We start from the raw sequence: 19,258 nt of genomic DNA, 5'->3' as shown, positions 1-19,258 counted from the left end.
CCTTGACCAAGGGCCAGGGCGGGCCAGGACTACGTGGTTCCTAAAGGCATCACTACTCACGTTGGGGCCCTTGGCTCCTGTCTAAGGAGCTGTCTCTCCCTCCCCCGTTCCCAGAGGGCCCCCCGCCCCGCCATATCATGGCAGAGCATGGACAGGTTCCCCAGGACCAGCCCAGCTACACCGGAAGGACTCAGGCCCCAGCACCTGGGACCCCTTTCCCAGGCCTAAGATAAATGCCATGTTCCCCAAGGGAGGAGGGAAAGGGGGCAGGAGGAAATCTGGAACAAAGATTCAATGGAGAAGGAGAAACCAGGAGGAGCTCTGAGATCAGAATTAAATTCTTTAATACAAAATGCTTTTTTTAAGATATATCTGTATTTCTTTGTTGCTGTTTAAAAATAAATATGTACTACGGAATATCTCGAAAAACTGCACTAGGGACAAAGATGTGATGTTAATATCTTTTCCCCCACAATTATTATGGATAAACAGTAGCACCAATAAATAAATGATAACAAATATTAAAATTAAAAAAGGAGAGAGATTTAGTATGTAGAATTCTCTATTTTTTCTTGTTTTGTTTTTACATATAAAAAACAGAATAGCAATGTCTATTTTATCAGAATCACATATATACATAAACATATATATATATATACAAACACGAGTTGCCAAATATATATATAGTATGTAGATGTATATTGAAACCTTATTTCAAAGGAATGTGTGGTGGGGAGCCGGGGGAAAGGGTAGGGCAGAGATGAGTGTTAGCAAAATTAAATATCTGTTCAGGACAAGCTAGTGACTGTCACCGATCAGGGGAGAGAGACTGGAAACATGAATTTTATACACAAAGGCCAGTACAAATAAGAGAGAGAGAGCGAGAGAGCGAGAGAGATACATCTCATAAATAGTTCAAATTAAATATTAACCAAGAATACTGAAAAAACCCTACTCTTTAATTAAATTAACTGTTTTAATTTCTAATTAAAAAGAGATATTAAATAAGTACCGTATATAAAACACTTTCTCTTTTCTCTGCCTCCATGGTGGGCACATGGATCCTGCCCTGTCTCTCTGTGCCGCGGGAAGGGTCGGGTGGGGGGACAGAGGGACGCCAACCACTCACACACACAGAGCCAGGTCTCCTGGGGGACAAAACTAGTGGTTTCAATGGTCTGAGGACCTCGGGCCCCCTGGGCTGCGCCCAGGTAGGGAGCAGGGAAGTGGCCAAGGCAAGAGGCCCTTCCCACGGACGACGAGCTTCTTCAGGCTGCTCTTCTCCCACCAGCGTCCGCTTCTCTTCGCCAGGACACCTGGCAGTGGCCTCCTGGGCACCTCAGAGGCAGGTGAGAGTAGGTAAAGGCTGCCCAGGCTCCTGAATCCTTCAGGCAGTGCCCCTGGGGGCAGGATGCCCGTGCAGCACGTGGAGGGGCTCCCCAAAGCACAGCAGTGTCCTGAGGCTCCCCAAACTCCTGATTGGAGCCAGCATCCTCATCCCTGTACCTGTCGTCTGTCTTTCTGTCCATCTGACTCGGGGTAGAGGCTCGGAACCAGGGCTGGGTTTGTCGGTGTTCCCAAAAGCAGGCCAAATGTGCCCCCATGCCCTGGCCTTGCATGCTCCTAGGCAAGGGAGGGGACCCTGGCCCCCTAAGAGCGACAAGAAGATCATGCCAGAGTCTCTCCTCCCGTCTTCTTCCTTGTTGGGATGTGGGTGGGAACAGGGTCCTCCCAACTCAAGTCCACAGCAGTCAAATACATCCAGTGAAGACACCAATAACATTAGCAATGTTAATTTAAAAAAAAAAGAATATATATATTTTATATATATATAAAATATATATATTTATTTTTATATATATAATATATATATATATAAACATATGTATGTGGGTGGGTGTGTCTACAGGAATCCCAGAAATAAAACTCTCTACCGGGCTCGGTGATTTAGCAGCAAGAAAATAAAATGGCGATCCAATTCCAAGAGGGACCGTGCTTGGTCACCGGCCCGGGAATGCTTCTGCCGGAGTCTCGCCCTCCGGACCCAAAGTGCTCTGCGCAGTCTCCCCTTCCTTCATTTCAGGTTTCTGGATTAAGGACGGTTCTGTCGATGGTGGTGGTGGTGGTGTGGTGGCAGCGGCGTGGTTTCTGTATCGGTCATTCTGTATCCATCTCTCCTGGTGAGAGGTCTGGTTCCCGAAACCCTGAGGGAGGCTCCTTCCTCCAGCCTGGCTCACCGCCTCGGCTTGTCACATCTGCAGAACGGAAAGCAGAGGCGGGGTTAGGGCCAGGGGAGGAGCTGGGGGGAGTCCCCACAGAGAGGATGGTGACAGCATGGTCCTGCCTCAGGGACCCCGGGCGAGGGAGAGGCCAGCCCCTGCCCAACGGGCCCTGTCCCAGCCACCGTCTGAGCAGTAGCCATGCTCAGGGCTCCCCATCTGCCCTCTCAAGCTTACAATCGAGTTGAGACAAAGCAAGAACATGAGGACACCCCGTCACAAGCAACAAATAAACACATACTAAGAACAGTCCCTGCTGGACGCCTAAGAGCTAATGGGTGACCAGAGCTGGGCCAAGTGAACCAGGAAAGGGCCCCTGCAGAAGGAGGTGTTTCAGCCCCGTCTCATGGGGCAGGTCTGGGGGGGAGAGTGAAAAGAGCGCCTTGAGCCAGGGGAAGGGGCCCGGTGGGAGACAGCCAGCTGACGCGGGACGCTGCCCCTGAGAAAGTGGAGCTCCCAAGGCAGGAGAGCCGGTGGGGTGGGGGGGCATAACTCCCTTCCCCAGTCCCTCCTTCCCAGCCCCAGCCACAGGCCGCGTCAGTCCTTCAGGCCCCAGGCTGCTTTCCTTTCCGATATGCTCTTTAACGTGGGGTCGGGGAGAGGCCACCGGAGGCTGTGCTGTCGCACCGAAGCGGAGGGGACTCCAAGAACTCGCTCCTCATGCCCCCGCCCCTGGGCTGATGGACATCTGCCCCCCACTGTGAGGCGCTGGAGCAGGCCCTGCCCTTCTGAGAGTCTGAGAATGGGGATCCTAAGCCTTTAGCCGGGGCACTGAATCCCCCACACAGCCAAGTCAGGGGCTGGGGAAGGTCCTTCAGTTAGCTCCTAGGTCACTGCACACATCCCCACCCCAGACAGTCTCTCTGCAGAAAAATCTCTATGGAAGCCCTATAGTGGCAAGTCCCGGATCTCCCCCAGCTCCCCAGGGGGGTGCGGAGACCCCTCATCCATTCCTGGAGTTAGGCAGAGCCCCCACCGCCAACACTAGTATACACTCTCTGTCTTCACATATCACCAGACAGACAGAGCCCCACAGCGACACCCCAAGACACGGTCCCCAGCGTCCTCTGAACACTCACAAGCCACAGGAACACGGTGCCGGGGCGGTAGCCCCATTCTGAGGGCTTTGTTAATGAAGCATGTGGACTAGCCGGGGGAGTCCCCACAGAAGCCCCTCCTCCCCAGGGGATGCTTGAGCACAGCCCTGTGCGCCCGACCTCACCCTCTGACCTCGCTCACACCCTTGACACTCCCCTGGTCCCCACTGTGGACAGAGGTATAGATTCCCTGGGCTGGGGTGGGGGGGGGGTGTCACACAGGTACGAAGGTGAATAAAAACCAGGCCCAGGTGTGAGGGGTTAGTTCACAGTCTAATGTTAGGAAAGTGGGCATCAGCCCTCCCTCCACCCATCCTGGGGGCATTTGTAATATGTGGGCTGTTAGGGGTTGTTGCCACGACTACTAGAGTATTAAAGAACTCTTCTGTCCCCAGATGTTAAATCTCCGGCCCTCCCTAAACCAACAGCCAGAGCCCATGCCTTCCAGAACCCGGTATGAGGAGAGACTCAAGTCCTGCCCCTGTGGAGAGACAGTGAGGGGTGAAGAGCCCAGGGGTGCAGACTGCAGAGGGCCTGCGTGTTACAGACGGCGGCGGCCCCACACCCGGAAGGGCCCTCCGTGTTAATAGCGATGGTAGTGACCACAGTGTCAGGACCAACAGCCACCACGAGCAGGACCACAGGACACAACACTCAGCTTGCGTCCACACCACCACATTAAGCCACACCAGTCGACCCACTCAGGCAACCAGGGCAACCTCCGAAGGGCCCTGCCAGGCCAGACCAGCTCCCGCCACCCACCGCAGGGGCCTCGCGAGCCAAGAAGGTAGTAGTCGCCAGGCAGGCAGCGAGAAGCCAAGCAAGCAGCTGGCCCCTCTCAGGTACCGCTCGCTCTCTCGCACTCTCTCTCTCTCTCTCTTCCCCTCTCTCTCTCTCCAACTCTGTGTCAAGCCCCTCTCTGACTCGCTCACCCTCTGGGAACCAACCTGCAAGTACGTTCGTTTAACTCAAGCTGCCTCGCCTTGCAACGTGAGTCTGTGTTTTTGCAGGAACATTTACACGTCTGCGGATCTTGTACAAACAAATGCTTTCTCCGCTCTGAGCAAGGCCCACAGGGACTGCAAAAAGGCAAAAGGAAAGACATCTAAGCTAGAGCGTCAGCAGAGAGAGAGAAAAAAAACCATGCAACACCCCCTAATGTGTGCAGTAGGGCCCCCACCCAGCTCGTGGGCCCCCACACCCTTCCACGCCCTGGAAGGGTCCAAGTGCCACAGTGAAAGACAGAGAGCACGCAGAAAGAGGCAGCGCTGGTAGGAAGCCTGCCCGCAGAGAGAGGCAAACACAGACGGGCAGAGAGGGCAAGGAGAGGGCAATGCTGTCCACTGGACAAGTGCAAGCCTTAGGCACAGGGTCCCCACTGCTATGCCCCCAAGAGAGCGCCTGGCTCTCCTCCTGCTGGGGCGGCAATCGGGAGCCACCTTCTCCCTGTGCGAGGGTGCGTGCCCAGGCCCCTCCACCAGAGGTGGGCTGAAATGGGGTGTGACACCCGGCTGAGCCCAGAGGCAGTGTCCGCAGAGGGGGACACTGGCAGCTGCCCCAGAGCATGGTCCACCACAGCCTCCAACACAGAACAAGCAGCCGCCCTACTGAGAGGCCTCTGTGGGTGCCGTGGTCAGGCTGGAATAAGGGGACCTCCTCGAGGAGCTCCAAGTCCATGGGCGGGGAGGTGCCAGATGGTGCCTGACCTCACCCCACCTCCTTCTTCAGCCAACAACCAGCTGCTTCAGGTCATTCAAACCCATTCTTCACACCACCCTCCTCACCACCCTCAGCTTCCAGACAAGCACAGAAGCCCAGAGCAGTGGAAACCAGTTGGGTGAGCAGGCACCAGTGCCCGGCACCCATGCCAACATGGGCCGGCCACCAGTGCCCAGTGGGTGAGAGAAAGGCAGTGCCCAGCCAAGCACAGGCCAGAGCCCCCTCCCTGATTCCTCCAAGCCCACTCTGCCCACCCCGACCTTGGACCAGCAACAACACCACGAAATCTACCCATTGGTGCCAATTAGTGGAGTGAGAATGAGAGAGTGAGACACTGGGACAGAGGGGAGGATAGGAGGCAGGAAGGGAGGGACAGAGGGAGGGGGGAGGGTTAAGGGGTCCTGCAAGCGGGAGTTAGATTGGGGGCCCTGGGGAGGCTCCAGGGAATGAGACAGTAGCGGCACCACGTACAAGTTCCAGGATTTATACCGGGATTTCTTGCGCTTTCTTTTTTGCCCCTTTCCCTTTCCTCGAACTGATTTTCTGGAAAATAAAAAAACAGAGCCAGAGAGGAGGGGGGGGGAAGGGAGAGGAAGAGAAGCCGTGAGGAGGGCAGGGGACAGGACATGCTCGGGGGAGGGGGCAGGCAGCCTCCAAGGAAGAGCTTGCACGCATGTGCAGGTTGGGGCAGCAGCCCTGGATGGCTCCTTTGCCCCGGACACGGCCTTGGGTGGGGGGCACAAGCCCCAAAGGCCACCATGCTCATGGGGACTCCTGGCCCCCGGGAGGGGCAAAGCATGCCGAGCAGGCCCTTGACCCTGTGTAAGTCTGGCCCTGATGGGCAGGGGGCTATAAAAGATAGGCCAGGCTTTGGGGAGAAAGGTCAGAAACCTGATTTAACTGGGGGGGGGGGGGGGGCGGCGCCTGTGCTTCAGGCACCTTCTATCTTCATTTCCAAGTGCAATAGCAAAAGGGCCCCTCCAGAGGTCCTGCCTCTGAGAATGTGGGGGAGCAGCTCCACTGGGGGCTGGCACCAAACCAAGGACGGCACATATAAGGCATCTGCCGGTCCGAGTCATAACCTGGGCTGCTGAGAGGTGGGGCTGGGTGCCCTCAGAGCCCCAGGCAGGCTGGCAGGAGGGTGGGGTGGGAGTTAGGGAGGCGTGGGGAGGAGGGGCCTGGGCGCACTTGGCAGGGTGCACCTCCCCAGCCTGTCAAAGCCTGCTGCACCATCTCACCAGACTCCCTGCCGAGCCCAGGCGAGCCCCCCCCCCCCCCCCACGCTCCCTGTGGGCAAAGCAGGCCTTTGGGGAAAGGGCAAGGGAGGCACCTGAAGCCTGTCCAGTCGAGGGAAACAGCGCTCTTCTCACATGCCAGGCCCAAGAGAAGGCCCCTCAGAATGTCCGCCACAGGGGAAGCAAGAGGGAGGAAGGCGCTGAGGAAGGGGGCAGGTCTGTTTCCTCTTGTTGGGAGAAATGCTAGAAGGAGGAAGGTCTTCGAGTGTGTGCATGCATTCTCCCTCTTCCTCCTTCTCTCTCATTCTCTCTCTCTCTCTCCCTCCCTGTTCTCGTTCTCTCTCTCTCTCTCTCCTCTCTCTCTCTCTCTCTCTCTCTCTCTCTCTCTCTCATCCACAGCAATTCTGGAAGTTGGGGACTTCAGGCAGAGACAAAGGGTTGAGGCCTAAGGGCCTTCAATGTCCTCAGAAAATGAGCAGATAGGCTGGTGAGGGAGGGGAGGGAAGGGCATAGGTGATCTCTCTCAGTCCCTTTTCCTGCAGACTCGTCCCCCAGGTCAGCTGCTCACCGAGTCCTGAGGGCTCACTGCCCCCAGACCTGGCCCTGCTCCACCCCTGCTCCATCCTGACTTGACCCTCCACACTGAGCAATTGGAAGCCTCCGGAAATGACCGACATTCAATCAATTCTTTCTCCCTGACCAAGAGGGCTGGGTGTCTCTGGCCTGCTTCACTCCTGCAGGAGGGCATACGCCCAAAAACACGCCAGCCGGCCCCAAAGCCAACTGCACCACCACCGCAGCCGCCGTAGAGGCTGTTTCCTCTGACGCACAGAAGCTGGCCTCTCTGCCACCGGCTCCCTCTCCCTGCGGTGGGTGCTGGGAAGCCACAGCATGCCAGGGAGCCAGTGTCCACACTCCGCCTCGACACACCACGACCACCAGTCCCCGCCAGGGATGACCTGGAGACCTGGGACTCATCGGTTCTCCCAAAGGAAGCTCCAGGCTCCACGCTGGGTTTCGTCCCTGAGTCTACTACAGCCATAATCCTGGAGTTTGCTCCACCCCATTGCGGCCACCACATGTCCTCATGAGACCATTTCTTGACCCAGGGAAGTCATCAGGCCCCTGACAGAGGAAGCCAAGAGCCCCAAACCGAGAAAACAGGCAAGGAGAAGGAGAACTGAAGTCATGGCCACTTACTTTTCTTGCCTTGCTCTCTCTTTCTTTGGTCTGCAGCGGTAGAGAAAGAGAAAAGAACAAAACAGAGAGGGGTTCAGATGGTGATGAGAGTGATGATATAATAACAATACTACTACTAATGAAAACTTAACATAATGTCTACAATATAGCAATACAGTTTTCACCTCTTTAGATGTGACTCACTGAATCCTTATAACGATGCTATGAGGTACATACTATTATTGTACCCACTTTACAGATGTGGAAACTGAGGCACTGAAGTAAAGTTGAAATGCCCAAGGTTACACAGCTGGGAGGTGGAAACGGGCCAACAAGCGGAACGGGCTTAACCCTGGCACAGAGCAGGCAGCCGTTTGCTGACTGCGCCCTCACCTGCATTCACATTTGCTGTGCTGTAGGAAGCTCATCTCTCCTATGTGCTGGACTTTGTGAATTCTGATCCGCATAATCTAGAGGAGAAGGAAGCACATCACAGATGTTAGTGACCCAGCCAGCCATACCCAGGTGGGACACCCCTGTGGCTCCTGCCACTCAGCACCCAGGGGTTCTACAGAGCAGTGATGGGTGGTGGAGTTAGGGGGACCGGGGGCTCTATCAGAAAGAGCCTCAGGCCCACCCCAACGCCCCCAACCCCGCTGACCTCAAGGAGCCCCTGCTCCTCTTGAGGCAGGCACAGCTGCACGGGTTGGCCAGGCTGGGAATTCAGATCCTAAGTTCTCACCACTCCCCATCCCTCCCCTCCTTTCCTCCCTTTAGGCCTCACCCTGAGAGCCCCCACCTTGGGGTCTCAAAGCTCCCTCCCTCCCACCCTGTCCAGGCTGAAATGGACCCCATCACCAGACAGCATCAAACCACTGGCTTAGAAACGCTCCACAAACCACACTCATCCAGCTTCCCAAACAGAGCCCCCGAGAGGGAGGGAGGGCGAGACAGGCTCCTGTCACAGGTATCACCCTCCTCCTGAACCCAGGGGCAAAGGTCAGGGAGAAGGAGGAGGCAGTGGGAGCTTGCTGGGAACCTGGACTGGGAAGTACAGGCTTCTTTTTCCCCAAAGAGGCAAGTCCTGCCACACCTCCCCGCCTGACTCAGGGGCAGGAGCTGGACAAGGCAGGTCTGGCTCCTCCTCTCAAGTGCGTCCCGCCCCGCCTCCTCACAGGGACGCACCTGCATGGTGATGTTGTACTCCTCGGTGGGCACGCACTCCAGGCCCTCGTCGTTGCAGCAGCCCCCGCACCGCATCAGGGGCACACAGGACGGCTTGAAGATGTACTCGATCTCATCAGGGTACTCCTGGAAGATGTCCACCAGGGTCTCGATTGGACGGCAGTAGCTGCGCTGGTAGACATCCATGAACTTCACCACTGCACGGGAGGGGGTGACACATGAGCCCAGCAGGTCACACAAAAGACGGCCAACCCCTATCTCCACCCCGCTCCACAAGGCCACTCCTCCAGGTTTCTGTGAGAGGTGCCCACTATGGGGCACGTCCTCTCATACATCTAACTTAAGCTCCTCCAGCTGTGGTTGAAGTCCTTCCCTAAGCTTTCTATCAACACTGCTGAAGACCTGCTTTTATGCCAAAGATCGCAGGATGCTGTCGGGTTCTGCGGGAGACGGCCCGCCGCATCTCACCCCCCTGCCTCAGCATGACAGCCACGCCAATTCCTGGGTCAACCCTGACGCCAGAGGACAGTCTGAGTAGGAGTATGCCTGTTGGGGGTGCTCTAAGCATCCCCTAGAAAAAGGACCAGCCAGCTTGGCCATCCTACTCCCCATTGACGTACAACCTCTCCATAGCCACTGCCATACCCTCCCAACCTACCAATACCATTTAATGAGCATTTACTGTATGCCGGGCCCTGTGTACAGTACTCTAAGTTGACGTCTCAAACAATTCTCTACTATGAGGTTCTAGGACCTCCATTTTACAAATGTGGAACCAGAGGCTCGGAAGCTGAGTAACTTGCCCCAAGGCCACACTGCTCATAAGTAGCAGAGTTAAAATCAGCCTGGGCATCAGAGCCTTCAGCCTTCCTCTGCCATGAGAAAACAGGGAAGCTTCAGGGGGCACCTCGCCACCTGCCAGACCCCTCCCCAGAGGTAGGCTGAGGAGGCAGTGGGCATAGCACAGGACTGGGGCTGCCTGGAATCAGCAGGTGGCAGTGGGCGGGCACACTGGGCAGGCCCTGCCAGCCACCGATAACCCCACCCAAGAGGGCAAACTGCTTGCATCATGGAAAAAACGGTGTTGCCACTGCAGCCACAGAGCACTTCTAGAAGTTGATCCGGAGGGAGAGCATGGCAAAGACGGCGTCCCAGGCTGGAGGCGGGGCCTGAGGTGCATCGGTGCATGAAGGGGTAATTCTGGGCCACAGGGGCGGGCCTTGAGAATAAATAAACTCAGGACTCTGGAATGACTACTCCAAATTGTGGCCCAGCCTGCCACTCCCTATCACACACCCCCACCTCCACACAGCAGTTCTGTCCCTGGAATGAGTTTCCCCTGCACAGGAGGGAAGAGCAGCACCCAGCCAGCAAGGAGGCAGGGCTCCGGCCGTGACTTGGTGTGACCGCGGGCCAGGCCCTCCGCTCTGCACATCTGTGCAAGCGGCTCGGGCTGCTCTCTAAAGACACGGAAACAAAGGCTGAAATGTGGAGTTTTTGTCTACCCTTTCCAGCCCCAAAACAAGCTCCCTTTTCCCAGCCCAGGTAACACAAGGTCTGGAACCTCAGCGAGCCCTCCTCCCCCTCCTCCCTCCAGGGGAACGAAGGCAGAGGAGCCAGAGGGCTGTGCGTGTCCTAAGTGGGTTGAGGAGAATTTGGAGAGTTGAGGGAAAGTCAGTAGGGGCGGAAGCCACCGATGTGAAAACAGAAAGAACAGTGGGGACCCCCAAGCCCGTCCCAGGCCTTGCCTACCACCTCTACTTTCTCTATCCAGGCAACGGCCACAAAATTCTTCTCGACCCCCAAAAAGGGTTAAGGTGAAGTGTCTTCAAAAAGAGTATAAAAACAAGGCTAGGGATCTGGAGAAGTCCTTTTCTAAGCAGAGTCTATATTGAAGTAGATGACTAATCAAGACCTGACACTTTGTCATGGTTGGGGACAGAGGTGGCCAGGCCTCAGAGCCACAGGTCCCACCCAGGACAGGAGAGTAGAAAAGTCTGGCCTGGGCCATGGTGGCTGATAGCTGCGGGTAAAAAGACTCTGGGTGAGAATTCCTTGGAAAAGCTCCCCGGATTCCCCAGGGTGGCAGGTAGAAGGGGAACACTTCACCAGCACCCTAGCCACTGCCTCCAAAGAAAGCTGTCCTGCTTTGGCACAGGGCGTGGACACACAGACACTCCAACATCGGGCTTCCGCTGTTTTCCTTATTTCTCGAAGACAACCTTTTCCCCAACAAAGACCATTTGTCTTGCCTCTCCCCGGCCACTGAGACCACTGGGAGGCTGAGGAGGTAGGGACACGGGGAGCGGGTGGCCTGTCAGTAGTACAGGCTTGGAGTGGCCAGGAAGCCAGGCCCTGGGCCAAGGAAAGGGTTCCCAGGCCAGGAAGGAGGCAGAACCGGCTGGGCATCACCACCAGCGGGGAGTGCAAACATCGCCCTTGGCCACTACCCTGGGCCTACCTGGTTAAGGTCAGGGAAAAGCGCCTAGAGGAAGACCGCCTCAGAGATGGGGAGCTGGGGGAAGTAGCACTGGGCACTGCGCCCCCAGGCTTGCGCAGAGGCCACATGCAGTGGTGGGGAGAGCCTGGACATCCCTAGAGACAAGGGAGGCTCCCTATACCAAACCTCAGCGAACAAAAGGCAGGCCAGGCCGACTGGGCTTGGGCAGGGGGTGGGGCGGGCGCCTTGGAGCGACAGCCAGCCCCCTGCTGGCCCAGCGGGGAAGTTCACAGGACCCAAACCTCCTCCACCTGGAGGGCAGGGGGAGGCCTTAGGGCTTTCTCTCTCCACCCCCAAAGGAATACAAACTGGGGGATGGGGTCCCATGAGGCTGGGTCTCCGTACCCCTAGCTCATGCACAGCCAGCTCTCTGGATGGCAAGGGCCACAGCCCCTGCACACAGGCCCCACAGGTGAGACATGCTGGGTTGAAGTGACATGGAGTATCCATCCTTCCTTGGAGGACGGGGGGTGGGGCGACAAACAGCCTTCTGGGATCCTTGAACATTGTTTGTCCTCCTGGTCCAGGCTCATAGCTCCCTCTCCAAAGAAAACTTTACTGGACAGAGCTGACAAAAAAGGCCACAACTCCTATCCCTAGTAGAGGCTTGCATAGGGAAGAGCCAGTCCTCCAAAATGAAGGGTTAATCTTACCCTTTCCTGATCTTCACCGCAGACCATAACAGAAGAAACAGGGCCTCCCTCCCCAGCCCTTGGGGAGTTAAGGGGTCCCATCCAGGAGCCAGGAGGACTCACCTTGGTGGGTTTTCTGCTCTCCTTCTGCCATAGGCGCAGCCTGGGACCACTGAGGACAAAACAAGAGTGAGACATGGGCATGGGCAGGGGGACCGCACTCTGCCCCTCCTTCCTCCTCCCTGCCCACCCAGCCCACAGCCTCCGGCTTCTCCACGGCTTCTGAGTAGAACTGGGCACCACCAGGGGTTCCCTACAGCCAGAGCCCACCCACCACCCCAGACTGCTCCAATTTTGAAGCCAAAGATCAAGACTGACCAGACACTGGAGGTGGGAAGCTCAAAATGCAGTAGGAAAATAGCAGAATATCCAGGTCCCTTCTCCACAATTCTCTCTCCCCATTCTCACTGGCCCATTGCTGAGCTAAGGGAAGTGAATCTTCTCACCACCCCTCAAGCCCCCCCACTCCCTGGTCCAAAGCCACAGGTAAGTATTAAGGTCAAATAGGACAAATGTGGACTGGGGCAGGAAGGAAGGACTGGGGGCGAGGAAAACAACATGGTGACCTTCTCCTGCTGACATGACAAATACCAGGGTGAGCTGATGCTGGGAAGGGAGGGGGTGCAGAGGCCTGAAGGGCACCAACCAGCCTCCCCCATCCAGGCTCTTAAGTCTTCGGGAATATTCAGCAAACCCATGGGTTGCCTGGAGGGTAAAACCTGGGGGGAAGGCCTGAGGGAGGGGAGAACTCATTGCTCCCCGTGCACAAGTCTCACCAGGGCCTGAATATATCTCCAACATCTTCAGCTTCACTCTCCTAGCTTGTTCCCTGGTTTCTCCTCCCTCCCAGACTGAGGGGGTCCCCAAGTCCCTCTCACCTGGGCACCTTCCTCAAATGCAACCAGGGAAGTCTTTTATGCCTTAGCAATGCCCAGCCCCTAGGGGGCCCCCTGCACTACCTAGGCCTGAGGCCTCCCCCCATCCCTCCCCACCCCCACCAGATCATTCCTCCCCTCCCCAGAAGCTGTGAAGGTCAACAAGTCCAACCATGTGAACCTGACAGCACTGGGCAAAGGCTTCTCCCAGCCCTTCCAGAGGGTCTCGGTTCTCACCAACTGCCCACCCCATCTGCCCCTCTTTCCCAGCAGATCCTGAACAGCAGAGCCACCCCCTAGCCCACAGAACTGCAGACCCACTGAGATGAGAGTTTCAGCCTGTCTGCCTCTCTCTCCTTCCCACCCTCCCACCCCCAAGGCACCCCAGTTCCCCTAGCCTTGCCCCCAGGACCAAGGTCAGATAACAGTTTCCAGATTCCCAGCTGGATAGCCTCCAACTGCAGCTCCCTCAGGGGCTCCCCAGAGTCTCTACCTCAGCCCCTCACCCATCCCCAGGACACCCCCTGCCTTCCCTCTGCCAACATTCTCTCTATGGCCTCCACTCCTCCTGGGCCCCAACTAGGAAGGGGACAGAAACTTCATACCCCCTGCAAGGCCTGGGGGCACAGGGAGGAGCAGTCCTGCGCGGGGAGGGGCCAGGTGCCCTTCTCTGGGGGCCTCTGAAGGTCATGCTATGGCCAGTCCACCACTCCTCCCCTCCCCTCCCTACTTGGAGGCCTGGAGCCAAGGCCTTTGTGCCAGGGTCTGGGGAACTCTGGTGGCAGCAGGGACCCCAGCCCGTTTCCTCCCTGAGGCCTCTCTGCAAGAGGGAGGTCTCCGGGAGGGGTGGGAAAATGGCCCCTTAGGTGGCCTGGAGAATCAAGTTGGGTGGGCAAGTTTGAAGTTCCAAAAAACCACCTGCTCCTGCTCCAATGGCTCATTTCACTGGGACAAAGTGTGTTTGCAAGGCTGGCAGTTCTTCCCAAGGCTGCCTACATCACAGCAAATTTCAAACCCTTTTCCCAAAAAAGTGTAAAGTGGGGGACTGGCACTCTTTAAACCCTCCCACGGCCCACCCCATAAGAGCTACAGCGCATCCCACTTGGAAGTGTGGAGGAAGGGAGGGAGGCTGCCTGTCACCGAGCGGTAGCCCTGGACAAAGCCCCCGGGGGCCCTGGCACCCTGACCCCTGACGGAGACCCCCCCTCTCCCTGGACTCGGGGGCTGAGAGGGGCTGGGTGGGTCTTCTCCGCAGAGGGGAGTGAAAACTAAAGGGACGGGCAGGGGTTCTCTCCAGGCTGGGGAGGAAATGGGGAAGGGGCGTCAGGCAATCCCTCCCAGCACAGGAAGGGGTGAGGGGCCGGAGGCGGCCGGAAGGGACAGGGTGGTTCTCCGGGTGCTCCCGCTGGGCTACCTCGAGAGGTCACCTTCCCGCGGAGGGCCGGCGGGGGGAGGGGCGCCGCTCGCCGCCCGGGACTCCCAGCTCGGGCCGCGGCGGCTCCGGGAACACGCGGCTGGCCAGGCCCGGGCTGATGTAATCGGCTCCGCGCCGCGCGCGCCCGGCCGGGCGGGGGAGGGCGGGCACGGAGCGGGACGCGAGCGGGGACGGGCGGGGGTGGCGCCGCGCAGGTGGCCCGGCGGAGAAGGGGGTCTCCGCAGCCATCCACCCCGAAACTTTTGCTAAACTCGCGGAGAGGGCCGCAGGGATCCAGCGGCAGTGACAGCGAGCCCCCTCGCGCGCCAGCGCCCTGCCCCCTCCACGCTCTCAGCCCTCCTTCGGTCCAAGGTCCGAGCACCCCCCTGCCCGCTGGACTCCGGCTCCCGCCCCCGCTGCCCGGACTTTCAGTTCGTCGGGGACCAGCGGCTGGGAGCAAACTTCAGCAGCCGGCGGCAGCGCAAGCCCAGCCCCCTCGGCCTCCTCCAGCGGCTCCCGCCCTCCGCTGGTCGGCCCAGATCGTACGTGCGGTGATCCGGTGGGTGGGCAGGGCCCGCGTGGGCGGTGAGACTCTCTCCCGGTGCCCTCCCACCTAGCGCGCGCCCCCTCCCCCTCCACGGACGAGGATCGAGGGGGAAGCCGCGCGCCCGGTGCCCAAGGACCCGCGTGGGGCACGGAACCCCCACGCGCGCGCTCGCACGCACGTCCCCAGCCGGGAGAGGCGCTCGCAGCTGCCCGCGGCGCCGGGCGGGGACGGCCGCTTACCTTGGCATGGTGGAGGTAGAGCAGCAAGGCAAGGCTCCAATGCACCCAAGAGAGCAGAAAGTTCATGGTTTCGGAGGCCCGGCCGGGGCCGGCGCGGCTCGCGCTCCCTCTCCGGCTCGGGCTGCGGGGCGGCCCGCTCTCTTCGTCGCCCAGGCGGGCTCCTCTTCCTCCCGGAGCCGAGGCCCGGGCCAGGGCCTGGGGCGCGCGCGCGGCTGGAGCACTGTCTGCGCACACAGCCGCCTCACCCGTCCATGAGCCCGGCTTCCGAGCGCCGAGTCGCCACCGCGGCCCCCTCTCCTCTTCCTTCTCTTCTTCCTCCTCCCCCTCCTCCTCGGACGGAGGCTCCTCCCGGCCCGGGCTAGCACTTCTCCCGGTTCCGCTCGGCTCGGCTGCCCCGGCGCGAACCACGGCTCCTCCGGAGCGAGAACAGCCGAGAAGTTGGACGAAAAGTTTCAGGACGACGCCGCGAGCCCCGACCCCCTCCACCCCGCCTCCGAGCGCGGGCTGCGGCTCCTGCCCGCGGCTCGCCGCCGCGTCCACCGCCGGCCGCCGGCCGCCGAGGAGGTGGGCGCTGGGGCGGGGGGCGGTGTCTGTCTGTCTGTCGGTCAGCGCGGCTGTTCTGATGCGGGGCCGCGCGCTGGCGGTCACCCCCAAAAGCAGGTCACTCGCTCTGCCCCTGTCCCTCTCGTGGCTCGCTCGCTCGCGCGCGCTCTCTGACCCGGTCTCTCTCTCTCTTCCTCGACTTCTCTTCGGAGCTCTTGCTACCTCTTTCTTCTCTCTACTCGTTTCCAAAATCCGGAGTGATTGGGGAGCGTGAAGGAGCAATCTTCCCAAACGGTCGGCCCGATTTCAGCGGGGGAATGGGAAGCGAAAATAAATTAAAACTGAAAAGAATACGGGTGTTTTAAAAAAAAAAATGTTTAAGAAAAAAAAAAAAGGAGGGTAAACCCTGGATAAATGAATATCAAATTCCAGTGCGGAGACCCCTGGCTGGTGACTCCGCGGGTTCGTCTGCCTCGTCGCCGCGTCTTCCGACCGAGCGCCGCTGCTCCGGCTCCTCTAGCCCCCCGCGCCGCGGCCTCCCCGCAGCCTGGCTGCCCCAAGCCTCTGCGCTTCTCAACGCTACCAGCCGCCCAAAAAAAAGGCCTGGCTCCGCCCCCGCCCGCCGACCCCGCCTCTGGCACGCCCCCCGAGGCGCAGACACTCGCCTCCAGCAGCTCCGAGTTGGGCTCGGCCCCCTGGCGCAGCCTTCGCCCGCGGACACCTAGGGAAGCCGACGCCCCCCACCCTCCCCGGTGAAGGGAGAGCTCGGCCCCCACCGCGGTTCACAGCCTGATATGTACCCACCCGCCCCCCTCTGCCCGGAGACCCACACGCGGTGTTTGCGGGGAGGGAACAGGAAAGTGAGGTTACGTGCGAACAGGACTAGAAAGCGATTCTCCCCCTTTGCTGGGGATATTGGGGAGGGCGTGGGGATGGGGGCGTCAGACAGGGGCGAGTGGAGGTAGGGACACACAGACCTCCTGAAATCCTGGGGTGACCCCTGCCCTTCTTCCCCTCTGCGACACCCTCCTCCAACACCCAGTTCCCCCTCCCCACACTCACACTGACACTCACGCGTCCTCACACTCTCCGCTGACGCTGCTCTACCAAGTTCACCCAGCCTCCCTGTGGTGGCCGAGCGCCCCCTAGTGACACACCCAGCTCTGGCTCAAGAGGGAATGGGCCTCAGGATGAGAGTGAAAGATTACCCCTGAACCCTGCATTTCTGGCCTCCCAAACAGTGGTATTTTTTGGACTCGGGGTCCCATGTGCAGAGAGCCCAGTGACGGGCACAGAGGGCCCCCGTGTGTCCATCTGGACAATGTGCTCACCAGAGTGAGCTGCAGCCAGCAGGCTGGGGTGACTGGGTTCCTTTGGGAAGTATCCAGGGGGGGCTTCCCTCCGGAAGTCCGCAAGAGTATTTGGCACCAAGTTTGTGGGGCCGAGAATGGAAAGCGTGTGGTTCTGGGGTTAGTCAGTGGCCCAAAGGAAAGAGGACCTGTTGGAGACCACGTATGCTCAGCGGAGTCTGGCAGAGCCCAAAGGGAGAGGCAGCTGGGCAGACAGAGGCCCTTGTTTCTGCTCCCCCCGCCCAGATGTTGCCAGGGAACTGAGGCCAGGGGCTGGTGGAGCGGATGGAGGCCAGGGCCTGAGTGATGATTCAAACCTACTCACCAGCACTAAGGAACGTCTGTAGGCCAGCTGCCCAGAGCTCCCACCAGGCTGGGGGCCAAGGCTTCCATCAGCCCCAACCAGGCTCACAACTCTTCTGAAAAGAATTGGGGAGTTGTCCTCTGCACCCTCAGACCCCTGGATCCCTTGCCTGCTTCTCCCAGTTGGTGGCCTCTCTTCTCTCTCCTCTCTTCTCATCCCCTCCATTCCTTCAAAGCCTTGCTCTTTCCCAACTCCCCTATCTTCTCTAAGTGCTCCCCAAGGCCCCCCACCCCACCCTTGCATATAGGACCAACCTGGAAAAATTCCTGGTTGGGCTTTGACCCAGTAGCTCCTAGGCTCCCCCAGGGAACAAAGGGGGGCTCTGATACCTGTGGGAAGAGAGGGACCAATTGGTCTCCTTATTTATCTAGGTCTGGCCAGGGCCTGGCCTAGGGCTGGTGTAGCCTCCGTGGACGCCTAGGCTGAGAGTGGAAGCCAGGTTGAGAGAGAATGGGAATGCAGCAACTTCCCCCAAGTTGGTCAAAATGATCCAAAAGGGTTCCTCAGCCAGCCCCCCACCTCAGCACGTGGCGCTGTGGTTTGGTGGGAGTGCTAGGTTACCCCTTTAGGACTCAAGTTCCACGGGAGTGGTGTCCTGAGGGCCCTATGAGCAGGGGCGCCCCCCAATTCTATCCTACTCTTTCCATCATTCATGCCTCCAGGCCTGTCTCCACCACCTGGCAGGCTTCCCAGCAGCAGGAACAAGGTCTTTTTACAGTTTACTTTTTAGTAAACATTTATTTGCTGGCTCAGGGCCCCCTCCCAGGCAGGCCTCCTCACCTAGGCTCCATGCTCAAGCTGCTGCATGGGATCTGGAAGGCAAGCTGCTGAATTTCCTCCTTGCCCAAGCTGGTTCTCCTCTCAAACCTCCGGAGCACAAGATATGGGCACCTTGGCAGAGTCCCCCTCCCTCATTCCTACCCTGGAGCCAACAGAGCCCAGGGCAGAGACTCCCGGTGGCATCGCTTCCACATCCCTTCTCATCTCAGGGTTCCCCGGCCTCTGGAGAGGCCTGAAGAGGAGATCTTAATAAAGGGCCCTGAAGTTGGAAGGAGAATGGAGAAGTTCCAAGGAGGTGTGGCCACTCATTGTCACTTACTGGCCCCGTGCTCTCCCCAGCCTGCGCCAGCCATCCTCTTGGTGGCATTCAGCAATGTGTGTTCCACCGCCCTATGGGAGGTTCCCTCCGTGAGCTCTACCCAAGGAACCAGAGGAAACAGGGGAGCGGAATTGCAGGCTGGCCTGCGGGCTTTTGAGCACCCTAGACCAGGGCGAGAGGGGGCTGGGGGTCTCCCATCTCCACCTTTTATTTCAGACACACAACCTGGTGGTGGTGACTTGGAGGAGGGGCCTGGACTCTGGATCCCGTCCCCCAATGTGGAATCACAAGCGTTGGTAAGAGTGCGCCATCATGGACCCAGCCAAAGCTCACGTCATCATGGAATCCAAAGCCCAATGCACAGAACAAAGAACACAAATGGGCAATCATAAGACCACATCATGTCTCCATAGCACCTTCTCTTCCCAACAGCTTAATCCACAAACCTAATTTCACTTCTCCTGGCTCCGTAGGTGGCTTCAGGGCCGGGAGTGTCGGGGCAGACTGTCCCTCCAGAGACTCCCACGGGCACAGAGGGACCCCAGGTCACCGGACAACACGGTGTGGGATGGGGCAAGGAGCAGAGAGCAGCCCAAACCCTGCTGGGTCCCCTCAGGGGCAACCTCAGCTGCTCTCAGGGCTGAGGAGGCCGCCACAGAAGGCTCTGTGCAGTTCAGAAGGCGCCTAGGAGGAAGGGGAAGGTGTTCCAGGTGAGGGGGGAGGGGAGAGACGGGCAGGGTTGGGGTGGAAAAGAACGTGAAAGGTGGCCAGGAGCCAGCTGTGGCCCCAAACAAAGGAAGCAGTGATCGGCCCAAGGCACAATACTTGTACTTTGTCCTGAGGTCCTGTCACCTCTGATGTTCAGGGAAGCTCTCCCGCCCGTGTGGGTGTGGGCAGCGAACCTCCACGCCTGTGCATAAAGGCACAGAGCCCCTCTCAAGT

General features: G+C 58.8%; 1 protein-coding gene across 2 annotated transcripts; it reads right to left on the bottom strand.

Moving 5' to 3' along the window:
- Window positions 1-327: 327 nt before the first annotated feature.
- Window positions 328-16,251, bottom strand: VEGFA (vascular endothelial growth factor A). Of its 2 annotated transcripts, XM_081094190.1 has the most exons (7): window positions 14,962-16,251; window positions 11,950-11,998; window positions 8,695-8,891; window positions 7,903-7,979; window positions 7,531-7,560; window positions 4,324-4,455; window positions 328-2,255 (listed from the first exon to the last, which is right to left on the bottom strand). In XM_081094190.1, exons 1-7 carry the CDS (start codon window positions 15,025-15,027, stop codon window positions 2,234-2,236), a joined length of 573 nt encoding a protein of 190 aa, XP_080950316.1. In that variant the 5' UTR covers window positions 15,028-16,251; the 3' UTR covers window positions 328-2,233. The 2 variants fall into 2 exon arrangements, with proteins under 2 accessions (XP_080950316.1, XP_080950315.1); XM_081094189.1 differs by lacking the exons at window positions 328-2,255; window positions 4,324-4,455; window positions 7,531-7,560; window positions 7,903-7,979 and having other exon boundaries at window positions 8,363-8,891.
- Window positions 16,252-19,258: the final 3,007 nt, after the last annotated feature.

This window comes from Myotis nattereri (genome assembly GCF_964212035.1).
Source record: "Myotis nattereri genome assembly, chromosome: 6".
NCBI lineage: Eukaryota > Metazoa > Chordata > Mammalia > Chiroptera > Vespertilionidae > Myotis > Myotis nattereri.
Note: the sequence above shows the minus strand (reverse complement) of the source record. Positions and strands in the feature narration are given on the sequence as shown.

Bases quoted from the DNA above. Each gene is read 5' to 3' on its own strand.
- VEGFA (XM_081094189.1), bottom strand. From the start codon at position 15,027: ATGAACTTTCTGCTCTCTTGGGTGCATTGGAGCCTTGCCTTGCTGCTC. The intron at 11,999-14,961 runs GTAAGCGGCCGT...TTTTGTCCTCAG, and splicing joins TCTACCTCCACCATGCCAAG to TGGTCCCAGGCTGCGCCTAT. The intron at 8,892-11,949 runs GTGAGTCCTCCT...CCTCCCGTGCAG, and splicing joins AGAGCAGAAAACCCACCAAG to TGGTGAAGTTCATGGATGTC.